We start from the raw sequence: 15,924 nt of genomic DNA on the forward strand, positions 1-15,924 counted from the left end.
AAATTGTATTTTCACACATCAGAGCAATACACACATCATAAGCTAGATATACATCAAGTTTGAGCCAAAAATGCCAACCTAGACATCATACGTGTATGATGTCTAAACCCCTTGAATTGACATGATGCTTTTATTTTGACAACTCTAACACTTTTACCACATCATTATGAGCTTCCCATCATATTTTCATCACATTTGGATATCATTTGACCTCTAATTACCCAAAATACAAAAATTTGGACACACAAACCCCTTTCATGGCTTTTGACATGCATTTTCAATCTCAATTTCAAATTTGAGTCTTTGGTCACCATGCACATGCTATACACATCTTATCCAATGACTTCAAGCAATTTTGCATCAACATACATCATTTGTGTATGATGTCTACTCACTCATACAGATACCAAACTCCACATTTTTTCATAAGCATGTTCACCACATAATATAAAGACCATGCATTCAATTTGGACAAGTTGAGCAAGGTTGTGACTACTTGGAGCCCAAAGATGGAAGATGTTGGTCTAGGACACAATCTATTGCCCCAACCACACGCTCCAAATCAAAATTTGAGATGATCAGAGGGTTACCCATCACGTGGGGATACTACAGATCAAGTTTGGGCCAAAATCTCAATAGAAATGACCAATCTGGAGAAATTTCTCACTTCCAATGCCATTATCCCATTATTGTTAGCCCGCATCTCAAGTTCCATCAAGTTTTGATTCTTTATACCCATCTAAACCTAGGTTTTGGAACTTGTAGCTCTACATATAAATTTTGGCTTCAAACACATGAGAACATCTCCAAATCAAAGTTTGATACCACAGGAGTCTATGCCATGCTAAATCCCAGGTCAAGTACAAGTTTGAGCCCTTTTGGACATAGTAGACATCATACGCATGTGATGTCTCTTTAGCCAAAAAATGAATGTGGGAGCTAGCTTGACCCATTCTCAGCTTGCATCACATGATTGTGAGAGCGTCTAGCAAGTTTCACCTCATTTGAACCTCATCTGCTTAAATCTAAGCCAAATTCCAATTTCATAGCCTGAAAGGAGTTCTAATGGTCATAGCTATCCCAAATGACATCCAAATTGAAATGTAGACATATATCCATGATGTACATGCTATGCACATATGAAAAATCAATTCATTATGAGCACTTAGATGTCATACCCATATGATGTCTCACATTTGCGCCCAAAATGCAATTTTGACTACATGCGTAGCACCCTTAGGCCCTAATTAGCTTGTGTTTCAAAGTTGAAGTCATTTGGATAGCTAGAAATTGAGAAAATGCTAGTTTTCATGAACGACGCTAACTATTGCACATGGAGTGCCCGCAAGGCCAATGGAAGCCAGCAAATCACCAACAAAGAAGAAGAGGTTTTCCTTAAGAGATATCATTGCAGCCATCAAACCCTACACAATACCCAAAGAGACAATGAAGCCAGCCAAGGCTTGGGTGGATGAAGCAACATTGGGAAGAGAAGGACTAGCAGTGTATCAAGGTACATTCAAACACCCACAAGGAAATATTGTGGATATCCCAATGAATCCACAAGAAATCATGAAATACACAAACAAATAAGAGACTCTCAACCAGCTAGAGAGAGCATATTTACATAATTTCTTCACAGCACAACCAGCAGGTGTGGACACACAGAGAGTCTACAAGCTAGCTAGACCATTCATAAAGATGATAAAGCAGTGTTTACTGCTTTGGATGGCCAAAAGATTGAGGTGGCAATTACCCTTTAAATCATTGCAGACGCTCTAGAAATCCACAATAAGGGCAATTTTGTCAGAGAAAGGAGAGATGATGTGAGGGTCTACTCTTGCAAAATACAAATCCCACATTTGAAGACCTAGAGGATCTGAGGGCCACAAAACTATGCAAGCTTTACAACCAATGCTTTCATGTTTGTCGCAAAAAGCCTAAAAAGGACACAACACCACCACATACAGTAGCAACCACAATAACATGGTCATTGAGAAGAAGTGTGCCCAAAGAGGTGAAATATGCTGAGTATTAGCATGAGCACGTGGTCAGAATGGGCATGGAAAAGCCAAAATACATCGAGGGTGGCGAGATTTTCACATAGATTGCAAATGAGGCTATAGGAGCCAGAGGACAATGGCCTACCCCACCAACCCAGAATGAGTGGTTAAGACTCAATGAAGCCTATTAGGGAAAATTTGGACTCACAAAGGGGCCTTATAAAGAATTTGACTTCCTCTCTCGTCTCCAAAATGGGCGTGCGGTAAAATTTTTGCAAATCAACTCTAAACTTGGCGGAGATTTGACAATTAGAATCTACTCTTGAAGCTCTTTCTATTGATATATAGCACGCCACGAGATTCCTCATATTTTGAAAGATCCAAATTTTTATTCTCTAGATTCTAGACGGAGTTGTCACATCACAAGAGAATCAAAAATAAAATCTTTCAAAATATGAGGAATCTCGTGGTGTGCTATATATCAATAGAAAGAGCTTGAAGAGTAGATTCTAACTGTCGAATCTCCGCCAAGTTTAGAGCTAATTTGTAACCAAAAAAAAAAACCGCACGCCCATTTTGGACATGAGAGAGGAAGTCAAACTCCTTAAAAGGCCCCTTTGTGAGTCCAAATTTTCCCTAATGACACAGAGGATGAACCACCATCGGCACCACTTGTTGCTGCAAGGCTCAGGAGGAAGTTGGAGACCATACAAGAGGAAGAAAAGTTTGAGGAGCCGCTAAGAAAAAATGGAAAAATGGTGATGGAAAAGGTGAAGAATCCAAAAGAAACAACCAGTCAAAGGGAAGCTCGAATTGACAGATTGATCGAGAAATTCAAGGCTGAACTAGCTCTAAAAGGGGACTTTGAGGAGTACTAGGTGCCAGATCCAGCAAAGATTCGGGACAGCTCCTCAAGGCTGCTAGAAGATAAGTTTGATCGCTACATTTGAGCTTATGAAGAATCTAAGAAAGTGATTTAACAATAGGATTTAGAGCCCTTCATAGTCAAACAAGTCCAAGATATCAAAAGGAAGTTGAAAGAGATGACAAAAACCAAGTGAAGGAGGACAAAGAAAGTGAGCAAGGAGGAAGTACCCCGCCATCGGAACCTTCCCCGGGGCCTACCTCTCTACCTCCAATCCCTAAACTCCTGGCATTTCAACTAGAGGATATACCAAAGAAGAAATCCAAGACTGAACTGACACCGAAAGAGAGAGAAAATACCAAGGGATACACCTATGAAGACCTCCTCAAAGCTGGTCATCTGAGGATGCATCCTAGGTTGTATATGGCACTTCTATCCCACCATGGGCTGCAAAGGACAAAGAGATGGCTAAATAAAAGCTTCAAGACCAAGGTACACAAAGAAGGCCACCAGAAATGTAATCACCACAACTTGGAGTACCATGATTGGTACAGATTCCACCTGTACCACAGTGGAGACCTTTAGCCAACCCTTGGAGACCTCCTCCAGTGGGGGTATTGTTAAGCATGGGACACCAAGCTCCATTTTCAGGTCCACTCCCCATACCATTGTCAAGAAACATGGTAGCAGCTAATGAAAAGATACGAGAGACTCTCATTGAATAATAGACAGAATCAGAATGCGATCTCTTACACTTGCAGAGGAGAACAACATGCTATGCACCAGAGAGGGAAATATGTAAGAAGAGTATGAAAACCTCACAAGAACTCTCCAAACAACAAGTCTAAGAGTTGAGGTGGCAGAACAAGAGCTTGACGCTCTGTAAAATTTAATGGCCTAGTATCTTGTGTGTAGTGGAAAATAACATGAACATAGTGAGCATTTCAACAGAATAGGTTCCTAATGAGCATAACAAGAGTGCTTGGGTGGAGAGAGCAACAAAAGGCATAACATCTAGTTAGATAGCATGAACAATACTTCCAAAAGAGAGAGAAATTAATCTATTGACAACAGTTGAGGACCGGATTTTCATGGAGCCGGTCCCCCCTCCAAAAGGCTTTGTATTATGCTTTCTCCCATCAAGAGAGACGTTTTACAATACAATTCTTTGTGTTCCCTCAATACTAGCTAGTGCAATGAAGATGGAAGCTTCAAGAACTAAGAAAAACACTTATAAAACACAACATCAATTCCCTCACGGTCTTTGACCCAAGACCTCACACACCTTTGCAGATGGTGAGAGCTAGCGGGGTATGAGAGTACATTGAGAGGAAGAAGGAGTAGTCTTACGAGAAAGACGTACATCTACTCACATAATCACTCATATTATCATAGCTTAGCTTAATAATTAGCATGGTGGAGGAGATGAGCATGCATTGAAGCTTGGCTCTTGGTTGGATTTGCATCACAAAGCCAAGAGTTGTTGGTGTAGGCCTCTCTTGTCACAAGCTTGGAGTAGGTGATAAGCCTTCCATTAAAGCTTGAGAAGGGGAGAGAGAGTCTTCTTGCTTCACACATGAGCTTGTGTGAGTGTTTGTGGAATCATGACTTGAGAAAATCAACCCCCCCTCTCTCTCTTGGTTGACCCCTCATGCTATTTCGTCTTTTTGACACCCCATTGGACCTCTCTAGGCTTAGCCAATAGGATTTCAGGAGCATAAGTGATAACCTTCTGACATGTGTCCACCTTTCCCCTTTGTGAGAGCTTTAGGTAATTAATTAATGCAACTAAACTCTCATTGAACCCCTTTGTCTCCTGGCCAATAGGAATCAGGCACGCCATTGGGCTGCTGAATGCTCATTGGACCCCTTGGGAGACTGTCCAATAGTCTTCTAGAGAGCTTAATTCTTATTGGTTCTTTTATTAGGTGTTTTTAAATTAATTAAACTAGACTTACTCTAACCTAATTCTTATTGGTCCACCTCCATGGCCATCCAATAGGATTTGAGTACACCTTGTGGGCATCTGGGCTAGGGAGCTGACATGTGTCCCTCATTCCCTTTGTGTAAAGGATGCTTGTGAGTGTGTGTGTGTGTGTGTGTGTGTGTGTGTGTGTGTGTGTGTGTGTGTGTGTGTGTGTGTGTGTGTGTGTGTGTGTGTGTGTGTGTGTGTGTGTTTCTCTCTCATCCCCTAATTGCAAGGCTCGCCCCCTCCTTTGTAAGAGTTGTGAAGACTTTTTTGGTACACACACTAAGCATCCAATTTAACTAAGCTTTGACCATTGGACACAACCTTTGAATTTTGGAACCTTAGCATTTTGGAAGTCTTAATGGGTTGAACATTAGGGTCTTTAAAGCCCATTGTTGCACATTTATCTTTTGCAGATGGCCCCCCCTTTGGATCCATATTTTCCCTCCTTTGGATCCCTATTGTGGCCGGTCTGCCAGCTTAACCAATATTCTAACTTTTTCTCCCCTAGCACTTCCCCGTATTAAATGATCCATTTAACATGAGAAAATAATTTAGGAGAATTAGATATTAGTTATTATGACATTACCTCTCTCTTGAAATCATAGTCTTCCTCAACTATGGGCTAGAGAAGATAAAGCCTATTCATTAGTCCTTTTTCTAGCGGGCAGAGGACCCCTATGTTACCCTACGACATCGTTCCACAATGAATGACTAATCCATTTGGCGCTTGAGAGCCTAAGCTGCCGCAAGCATGTCTGCACATTAGTCCTATCAATCTTCCATAGTAGAGTGACAAGCTCTACTTGGTGTTTGGGAGACATTGTCTCCGCAGACTTGATCTAAGCATGCATGCTACTTAACATTTGTGCACAATAGAGTCTTATAAGACAAAAACTTTGTTCATTTTAAACATTTGTACATTTGCTTACTCTATGGAAGCATTGTAAGCATTGACAAGGTTTAGGTTATCCTTTAATTGTATGCTTTGCATCCATCTTCAAAAGGATATTCTTAAACTTAATAAGATATTGTCGGATAGTCTTACCACCTCTTAATACCTTGTCTTCATGTCGGAGAATGGACTCGGGCTACAACACCTCTTCTTGGTCCTCGATCTCCAGTGGGTCTTCAATAGTTGGTTCTTGAGGTGGCTCTCCTTTGTAAGGCTTTAGTAGGCTCACATGGAAAGCATTCTGTATGAGCCAATGGCTGGGCAACTTGAGTTGATAGGCCATCTCATTGATTGGCCTAAGAATCTGAAAGGGACCATAGTACCTTTTCGCTAACTTAGAATAGTACTTTTGGTGTCCCGTAGGATTCTTGCCCGTCGTGTGCCTTAATCAAGCCTTGGGAAATTTAAGTAAGACCCAATCATTTTCTTTAAATTCTTGGGCTCTTTTGTGCTTATCAGCAGCAGCCTTCTGTGAGATTGAGATAGCATCCTTAATCTTTTGAAAAGATTATTGTAGATCTCGGCGATACTCATCTGCAGCGAAGATCTTCCCGTGTACGACTTTTGGATCTTCCCTCTATTACCTCGAAAGGTGCTTTTATCATGGAAGTATGTACAGTGTTATTGTAAGCATACTCTACTAAGGGTAAGTACTTCTGCCAATGGGACCTTTGATCTACTTCCGTTACATAGGCTTTTAGTAGATCAAGAATTGCTAGGGTAGCTATTTCACTTTAGCCATCCGTTTGTGGGTGATAGGCCGAAGAGAAGTTTAGCCTTGTCCCTAAATTCTCAAAGAGACCCTTCCAAAATTACTGGTCATTCTAGGATCTCTATCTGACACTATGGACATTGGCAAGCCATGGTACTTGAAGATTTGTGAAATGAAGAGGGTTTCCATTTGATGGGCTTTGATAATCTTTTTGACAGGTATAAAATGAGCTTGTTTACTGAACATGTCTACTATCGTCCATATTCCCATATTCCCATGGATAGACTTAGGAAATCCAAAGATAAAATCCATGGATATGCTCTCCCATGGTGAATTAGGGATTGGCAAAGGTTGAAGAAATCCAGGTTGCTTCCCTCTATCAAACTTCGTCTTTTGGCATACCACACATTTAGAAACATACTCCTGTATGTTTGCTTTCATGGTAGGCCAATAGAAATAGGTTTCAATCCCTTTTAAGGTAGAATGAATCCCTCTATGCCCCGCATAAGGAGGAGCATGAGATTCATACATTACTTTCTCACGTAGTGAGCTAGTAACGCATAGTCTATTGCCATAGAGAAGATAACCATCTTGTAAGGTAAATGGTTCCTCTTTCTTCCCTAATGCAAGGGCTGAAATCACATCTCTAAAATCAGGATCAATAGCATACTCATCTATCATAGAAGATAGATCATTGTGAGTTGTTATGGAAACCGCATTCACTCTCGGCCGTCTTGAGAGTGCATCGGCTACTTGATTATGCTTGCCAACAATGTGAGCAATATGAAAATCAAATTATGAAAGGAAATTTTCCCACCTCATTTGTTTGTTGGAGAGCTTGGTCTGCGTCATGAAGTATTTAAGACTTTGGTGATCCGCTCGCAGAATGAAAGGAGTCCCTAATAAATAGTGCTTCCATGAGTCTAAGGCATGTAGAACTGCGAGGAGTTCCTTTTCATATATGCCTAGAGCTTGCTCAACAGGGTCCAGCCTTTGACTTTCATAGGCTATGGCATGCCCTTCTTAGAGAAAAACAGGTCCAAGGCAACCACCACAAGCGTCACATTGGACCTCAAATGGCTTTGAGAGATCCAGTAGTGTAAGCACGGGTTGAGAGATAATATTTTCTTTAACCTTTTTAAAAGCATTGTTCTCCTTGACAGACCATGTATACCTACCATTTTTCTTTGTTAGGTCATGTAATGGTCCTACAATTTGTGAGAACTTTTCTATGAAGCATCTATAGTATGCACACATACCTATAAAGCTTCTTAGTTCATGAAAATTCCTTGGTTTAGGCCATCCTTTTATTACCTCTAACTTTGATGGATCCATTTAGATGCCATCTTGAGTGATAATGTGACCTAAAGACTGAATCTCTTGCAAGAAAAATTCACTTTTCTTTCGATTAACATAAAGTTTATTCTCTCTTAGAACTTGAAATATTACCTGGAGGTGTTGCTTGTGTTCATCTAGTGAATTACAATAGATGATAATATCATCAAAGACACTCCATTAAAGGTTTGGTGAGGCATGAATAGCTTCTCCATCAAGCGGTTGAATGTGGCTGGTGCATTGGTCAAGCCAAAAGGCATGACAATATATTCGTAAAGACCAAACGTACTTCAAAATGTGGTCTTTACAATGTCTTGATCAACTATCCTTATTTTATGATAGCCACTTTTTAGGTCAATCCTACTGAAGTAGGTCGATCCTTGTAGCTTATCAAATAGGTCTTCTACCCGTGGAACGGGAAACCTATTCTTGATAGTGATCCTATTTAGTGCTCTATAGTCGACACACATACGATATGTGCCATCTTTCTTTTGCACTAATAGCACAGGTTAGCAAAATGTAGATGAGCTAGACCTAACCATGCCCTTCTCAACTAACTCATGCACTTGCCGCATAATCTCCTCTTGTTGAGCTTGAGAAACTCTATAAGGATGTTTATTAAGCGTGGTGGCCAACTCTGTGGATATGAAATTGTGACTAGAACAAGGGTCAAAGAGAATAAAAGCATCATGTTTTCTTACCTTTCCCCAAGCATGGCATAGAGGAGATCCTTTGTGGTGAGCTTCCTCTTCTTGGATTTCGACCAAGGTAGCTCTAGGAGGCTCATGGAGGGTGTTCTTTTGGGGACAAGCGCCATATGCATGCCCTTGCTTGTCACACTTGAAACAACGGTTATCTTGCGATAACGCTCAAGCTCTTCAGGAGAGAGTTTGTTTTTGCCTTTGTAAACTCCCTTCTCCTCAGTTGTGTTAATATTGCCCTTAGGAGACTTTTGGACATTGTCCTTCTCCTTAAGCTCATTGGAACCCTTGTTTTCCGTGGGCTTAGAATTTCTCTTAGCCCCTGTTTGGAAATTGATTCAAGAATCCACCATAGTATGGTGTATAACCGCTGATATGGTGCGTGGCCTTTGGGAGTTGACATACTCCACCATTTCTTCAGTTAATCCCGCACAAAATTGTTGCTTTTTCTCTCCAAAATCCATCTTTTTGAAGACAGTGGCTTTGAGATGTAGGTCCCAAAACTTGTCTACATATTTGTGAATGGATTCATAGGGAGAGAGCATCAAGCTTCGCCATTCGGTGAGTACTTTGTCTTTGGCATTGGTGGCCAAAAACTGCTTCATAATGGAAGGTTTTAAAGCTTTCCATGTTTGTGGAGCTTCATCGTTGGCCCGTAGGCTAGACCACCATTGCCTGACAGACTTTTGAAAGTGCATAGCTACATGGTGTAGCTTAGAGGACTCCGTAAAGCCCTTATCTCCAAACACCGCATTGAATTGTTGGATAAAGGCCAAGACTTTGTCGGTAGCACCAAAGGTGCCATTGTAGGTAAGGAAAGAGATGCTCTTTCCTCCCTCTTTGAACTTCTTGAGCTTGGACGACCTCTTCCACGCGGCATAGGATTTCCTATGGCCTCTTCTTTTTTATGGTTCAAAAGTTGCACCATTGCTTTCTTCAGAAGATGAAGAATTCGAGGAAGATGGAGAAGAGAGTGAACTCTTTCTTGCCTTTTTCTTGCATTGATCTTCTTTGTCTACACCATCACTTTCATAATAGGAAGAGAATGAAGAAGATGGAGAAGAGGGTGTCCTCTTTCTCGCCTTTTTCTTCTCTTGCTTTTTGTCATCCCTCTTTGAATGTTGGTGTGGAGAAGTGTGTGATGGTCTTCTTTGTTTAGGAGGTGATGGAGAGCATTTAGCCCACCATCTTCGTGGAGCCATTTCTGCCGAGGTGACAAGAGACTCACTTCTTTCTTGTTCCTTCGGTGGGGGCTCTTGAGTTCTCCGTTGAGAAGGAGATGCATCAGCAAGAAGAAAATTTTTGAGCCCTTCGTATGGATCCTCTTCTTCTTCCCAAATCGGAGAGAGGCCTCTTTTGGGAGTCTCACAAGGAGGCTTCCTAGGTACTCTCTCGTCATGGTGGGGAGTTTGGAGAATCCCATGAGCACGAAGCTGCCGTTGCACTTCACTTTGGAGGGATGGATTGCCCATGGCTTGTTGAAGCCTAGAAACAAGGTAGTTAACAAGCATAGGGGCATCATTAGTAGCCTACTCATTAGCAAAATCAAAGTTATCAACATTAATTTCACTCTCTTTACTATTGTCAGCCATTCTAACAACTTTTAGGTGTAAACTTTTAAGGTGTACTTTGGCACTTCAAGCCCTAGTTGCTACTCCTCTTTACCCCTTTAGAAAAACCACTGAAGCTATTGTACTCGTGGCTCGAATACCATTAATTGCAAGGAATAGAAGAGAGGGTCGTTCAACACCAAAACAGCATCGGCTCCTATCAAGCTTCTAATAGCTCAATAGTGGTTAAGCTGTAGGCAAGCCCCGTAGGACTCCACTATTAAGACCATAGCTCTCGACGGTGATGCCCCGTTATCTGCACAAAGGCAGGCACACTGCAAGGCTTAAAAATCCCTATTCTAGTTACTCACTTGCAATTAATAATAACAACCATTTATAGCTAGCTTGAGGACGACCCTTCTTGAGCAAGAAAAGAGAAACCAAGGCTCTCATACCAATGTAACATTTAATGGCCTAGTAACTTGTGTGTAGCGGAAAATAACATGAACATAGTGAGCATTGCATTAGAATAGGTTCCTAATGAGCATAACAAGAGTGCTTGGGTGGAGAGAGCAACAAAAAGCATAACATCTAGTTAGATAGCATGAACAATACTTCCAAAAGAGAGAGAAATTATGCTATTGACAACATTTGAGGACCCGATTTTCATGGAGCCGGTCCCCCCTCCAAAAGGCTTTGTATTATGGTTTCTCCCATCAAGAGAGACATTTTACAATACAATTCTTTGTGTTCCCTCAATACTAGCTAGTGCAATGAAGATGGAAGCTTCAAGCACTAAGAAAAACACTTATAAAACACAACATCAATTCCCTCACAGTCTTAGACCCAAGACCTCACACACCTTCGAAGATGGTGAGAGCTAGCGGGGTATGAGAGTAGATTGAGAGGAAGGAGTAGTATTGCGAGAAAGATGTACATCTACTCACACAAATCACTCATATTAGCATAGCTTAGCTTAGTAATTAGCATGGTAGAGGAGATGAAAATTCATTGAAGCTTGGCTCTTGGTTGGATTTGCATCACAAAGCCAAGAGTTGTTGGTGTAGGCCTCCCTTCTCACAAGCTTGGAGTAGGTGATAAGCTTTCCATTAAAGCTTGGAAAGGAGAGAGAGAATCTTCTTGCTTCACACATGAGCTTCTGTGAGTGTGTGTGGAATCATGACTTGAGAAAATCAGCCCCCCCTCTCTCTCTTGGTCGACCCCTCATGCTATTTCCTCTTGCTGATACCCCATTGGACCTCTCCAGGCTTAGCCAATAGGATTTTAGGAGCATAAGTGATAACCTCCTGACATGTGTCCCCCTTTCCTTCCGCATAGCCATTGGCTATGAAACTCTATTTTGGCTTTTCAATGGCTGGTTTACCCAACATTTCCAAATCTTGTTGGTGACAATAGCAACACTCTCTACACTATCAAGTATAGCTACTACAAACTCGGTCACGAAAATAAAATTATCGTCTTCACTTTTGCTATAATCTTCAACCTTTTTTATAGGCCTCGTCTTAATTCCATTGATAGGAGTTTGGCTTTCCTTGATTTTCTCTAGAGTTATTCCCATTTCGGGTAAGCTTCTGCCAAGGTGTGCCCATATTTGTGGTTGCAAATTGTGAAGCTCGCTTACTATATTAATACATTGAATTACAATTGATAGAATAGAAAACAACTTTTAGTGTCCAAGTGTCTTAGGAGGATTCACCTTAGTGGTCATTTTTCACATTAGAGACATTCTTCCAAATAGGATGGTAGCTTTTGAAGGATTTCCACATTAGATCCTTTAATTTTCTATGGACCTGCATCTCCATAGAAAGATCGCATGTCTAGGTCCATAGGTGGAACATCAAGTCCAAGTCCTCTATAGGAGTTTATTCAAAGGTTTTACTACCACATCATGTGTCTCTCATAGGACTTTCAAGGACCATCAAGATACCATAGGTCTTCCAACAATGTCGTCTTCAATCTTCTCAACTCCTATGTTCAACTACTATTTTCAATCTTGAGTCTTCAGTCTTCTCAAGTCCTATGTTTGACTACCTTTACTTACATCATCTTTCTTATCCTTAGGTGATTCCTCAAATCTAGGTTATTTAACCAAACATGCCTCTTGGCTGCCTTATTAAAATCCTAACATGGTAGATCTTGGCAGCAAGGTAGATTGTGTGTGTTTCTTTGAGAATGCTACTATAAGATGATGCTCCTATAGATCATCTTGAGATGATGCTTCATCATCTGCACTTGGGATTCATCTTCAAGGGCTGCAACTTATGTTTTGTTGGGTTGGGCCATTGTGATGGCTCACATTGTGTTTGTGGAAGGAGTGTATTCTAATAATAGAGCACACTCATCTTTTAACTAATAGATCAAAATCCACAACCATATTGTGGACAATATTTGGACTACAACCTACTTGCCTCAACACCTTGGTTGTAGCTAATAACTCATGTTCTAACCATTCTTCTATGAGTTTCATGCTTTCTTTCACAATGGACCCTCTCTACCTCTGCTGCATTCAAACTATATGCTTCATCAAGACTCATCTAGCCTATCATTCACAACTTCCCCAAGTACTCATTGCAAGTAACACATCAGGATTCATCTAACCTATCATTCACAATCCTTCACCGGGGCTCTCAAGTACATCACTGACAAGTTGGGTCATGCAATGACTGCCAACCAAGTACCAACAGACGCCATGTGCTATCATTCACATGAAAAAACATATCATGCGGCTGATCCGGAGGCTCCAAATGCATGACCAAAACTGTTTCTAGAAAGTGGGGAGGGAGGATGCGCTAATCTTGCCATATCTCTGACTGGCGTGGACGGTGAGGAGGGTGCCGGGTCTACAAAAGGAGTCTCCTCCCAACAGAGACAAAGTACTCAAAAAAAAGGATAGAGGGGCTCCACCATCACTCAACAAAGGCCGCCGCCACTCACCAAGATCCCAACCCAGCTGAACAAGTGGCTTTCCTTGCCAAATCCACAGTTTGCACAGGGGTGCCTCTTCACTAGTAAAAACAGGATCAATACAAGACGTCCTCTGGAAAAAGCCTACCACACGCTGTCAATGGGCAATCTATCTCTCTCTCTCTCTCTCTCTCTCTCTCTCTCTCTCTAACACGTGAGGATAAAATTGATGCCACATTCTCCTCCTTGATGCTTAAAATCGCTTAATGTCAATCGTTCCCTTCATTTTCTCATACTTTGTTTGAAGCTCACTTGACTTTGGAGCAATGAAGCTCCTGAGGACTGCCCCCCACTTTTCTATATGTTCTATTGCATTGTCTCAAACTACTTCTCCCTAATCTGAGTTGCTTTCTTCAAGTCTTCTACTTTAATTACTAGTCGCAAGAATAATCTATCCATGATTGAAGAGTGAAGCTATAACCAAGTAGCATTGCCTTTATGCTCAATTTGGACCACATTCCATAAAGTTGGAGGCGGCCATTCTACTAGGAGGAATACAAATTATAAAAAATAAGAACACCAACCGATAAAAGAGTAATGACCTCTCTCTCTCTCTCTCTCTCTCTCTCTCTCACACACACACACACACACACACACAATCAACCTTACTTTAGCCACTACCTATCCATTGAAAACAATTGTAAACAGGGCAAACTATACAGCCTCCTCTTAATGTGTTACTGATTTACATTGGGTATGCCAAGCACATGATCGAACCTGAGCTTGACTGCAGCAGGGTTCAGCTTTTGCAGCCCTTTGCTGTCTTGATCAGCAACTGGTAAAAGGGAGGTATACGTAATTATATCTGGTTTTAAGCCGAGAGCCTTCATCTCGTGCATTATCTCGTGCACCTCAAAAACCATCCCAGCCTTTCCCAAGACATCAATCAGAGTATTAAATGTTACAAGATTTGGCTGGATGCCTAACTTCTTCATCTTTTTGTACATACCTAAAGCATCTTTTGCCCTTGAGGCCTTCCCAAGGCCATGGATGACGATGCTATAGGAGAAAACATCAGGAATGCAACTACTTTCCTCCATAGCTTGCAAATGACTGCATGCGGTTTCTAACCGTCCGGACTTCACAAGGCCATTGAGTAATACATTGTGCACCGCAACACTTTTCACCATCCCCTCTGCTCGGACATCCCCTTCAAAGCTTTCTTGAAAATCAAACTCCTCTTCCTTTAATACGCAAGCGATTTGACTCTTTGTGACAAATTTGTATGCAGCATCAATTAGCCCGAGTTTGCAGAGCCCACCAACAAGAATTGCATGGGTATGAGCATCTGGGCTGATGCCATCCTGCTTCATTCTAACAAACCATCGGAAAGCCTCGTCAAGCCTTTTGTCTGTGCAAAACCCAGCTATAAGAGTATTGTACGTTACCACATTAGGAAGACATAGCCTCCCTTGCATAGAGACAAACAATTTCCATGCGTGCGCTAATAGTTGGCGATTCACCAAAATATTGAGCATTATGTTGTAGACTACCACATCCATGACAAATCCAGAATCTTCCATTTCTCTAAAAAGCTCTAATGCCTTCTCAGTTTCACCGGCCCGACCAAGACCTTTAATCAGTTCTGTGTATGTTACCCTGTTTACAAGCCGTCGCCTGCCTTTTATAACATTAAATACTTCCAAAGCTTTGTCAACCTTCCCAGCTTTGAGAAGGCTACCAAAAAGGCTTGCGTAGCTCTTCTCATTTGGGCCTAATCCTCTCTTTCTCATCTCCACACAATACTCCTGGGCTTTAAGAACATCGCCTGATTTCCCACATTTGTCAATCAGCATGTTGTATGTAACTGTGTCAGGCATACAATCATTGCCAATCCTCATCATATTAAAGACCTTTTTGGCACCCTCAAAGTGACCGCATCTGATAAGCACGTTGATGAGGCAATTGTGTACAAATTGGTTAGGCGAAAGCCCTGCATTGCTCATTTCTTTGAACACATGGAATGCCTCTTTCGGCATGTTGAGACGTCCAAAAACCATCATGATATCAGCAAGAAAATAGGCGGTGATAGTGCAGCCCTCCTTATGCATCTGTTGAATGAGCGAATGCATGAGCTTGAGGTCGCCTGCTTCGCCGACAAGCCTGATGATAGCAGAGTAAGTTTTTGTATTATGCTTGAAACCCTGCTGCTGGGCAGCCCAATGGAAGAATCCGACCGCAACATCAACATTAGAGAGGGACTTGATGACCTCTCTGACAGCTTTGTATCCGAGCTTGATCTGTAGGGTGTCAAGAGCTTGATGAGTATTGGAGTCCCATGTCTGCTGCTGAGAGAGGAGGGAAAGGATGGAGGCGGTAGTCTGCCTGTGGGGTTGAGGGTATTTGAGGAAGCGCAGCTTGCAAGGGAGGCCAGCACTCGGCAATTGAGTTTTCTTCGCGAGCAAGGACCTGAGGGTGAGGTCACGAACAGGGGACATTACAGAGATGGTTGGGCTCTACGGATAGCGAGTAAAGGTGGGCGCTGCTTCCTCCGCTCTGCCATGGGGAAGAAGCTAACGACCACGAAGCACTGCCTCATTCGCTGGTCGCACATATATGCCACACTAGGGTAGTGCAGGAAACAGATTCCATTCAGATCTGAATTCAAATCCCATGGGCTGCACGCCTACATAAGAAGGAAACAAATTGTATTTGTTGGCACTGCCTGCTTGCAGAGAGTGATGCCTATCAAATGTTGTACACATTTTTTGGGCTGCTTTTTTAGGTTGTTTTCAGATTCTCCAATGCTCCGTAATAAAACTAGCATTGCATTGTAATAAAAATAGCGGTTGCGTCAAAAAGGCTTTGCCGATAGCAGCAGCGCGAGGAGTGCAGAGACGAGAGCAAGG

General features: G+C 41.9%; 1 protein-coding gene and 1 pseudogene across 1 annotated transcript; both read right to left on the reverse strand.

The window, feature by feature from the left end:
- LOC147422580 (uncharacterized) overlaps positions 1–15,924 on the reverse strand; it is a 131,704-nt pseudogene that overhangs the window by 16,993 nt on the left and 98,787 nt on the right.
- Positions 13,698–15,712, reverse strand: LOC147422581 (uncharacterized). The gene has a single exon (XM_086503112.1). The coding sequence runs from the start codon at positions 15,511–15,513 to the stop codon at positions 13,753–13,755; it is 1,761 nt and encodes a 586-aa protein (XP_086359238.1). The 5' UTR covers positions 15,514–15,712; the 3' UTR covers positions 13,698–13,752.

The sequence above is a fragment of the Adiantum capillus-veneris genome, chromosome 27 (genome assembly GCF_014529385.1).
Source record: "Adiantum capillus-veneris isolate H3 chromosome 27, ASM1452938v2, whole genome shotgun sequence".
Taxonomy (NCBI): domain Eukaryota; kingdom Viridiplantae; phylum Streptophyta; class Polypodiopsida; order Polypodiales; family Pteridaceae; genus Adiantum; species Adiantum capillus-veneris.

Bases quoted from the DNA above. Each gene is read 5' to 3' on its own strand.
- LOC147422581 (XM_086503112.1), bottom strand. From the start codon at position 15,513: ATGTCCCCTGTTCGTGACCTCACCCTCAGGTCCTTGCTCGCGAAGAAA.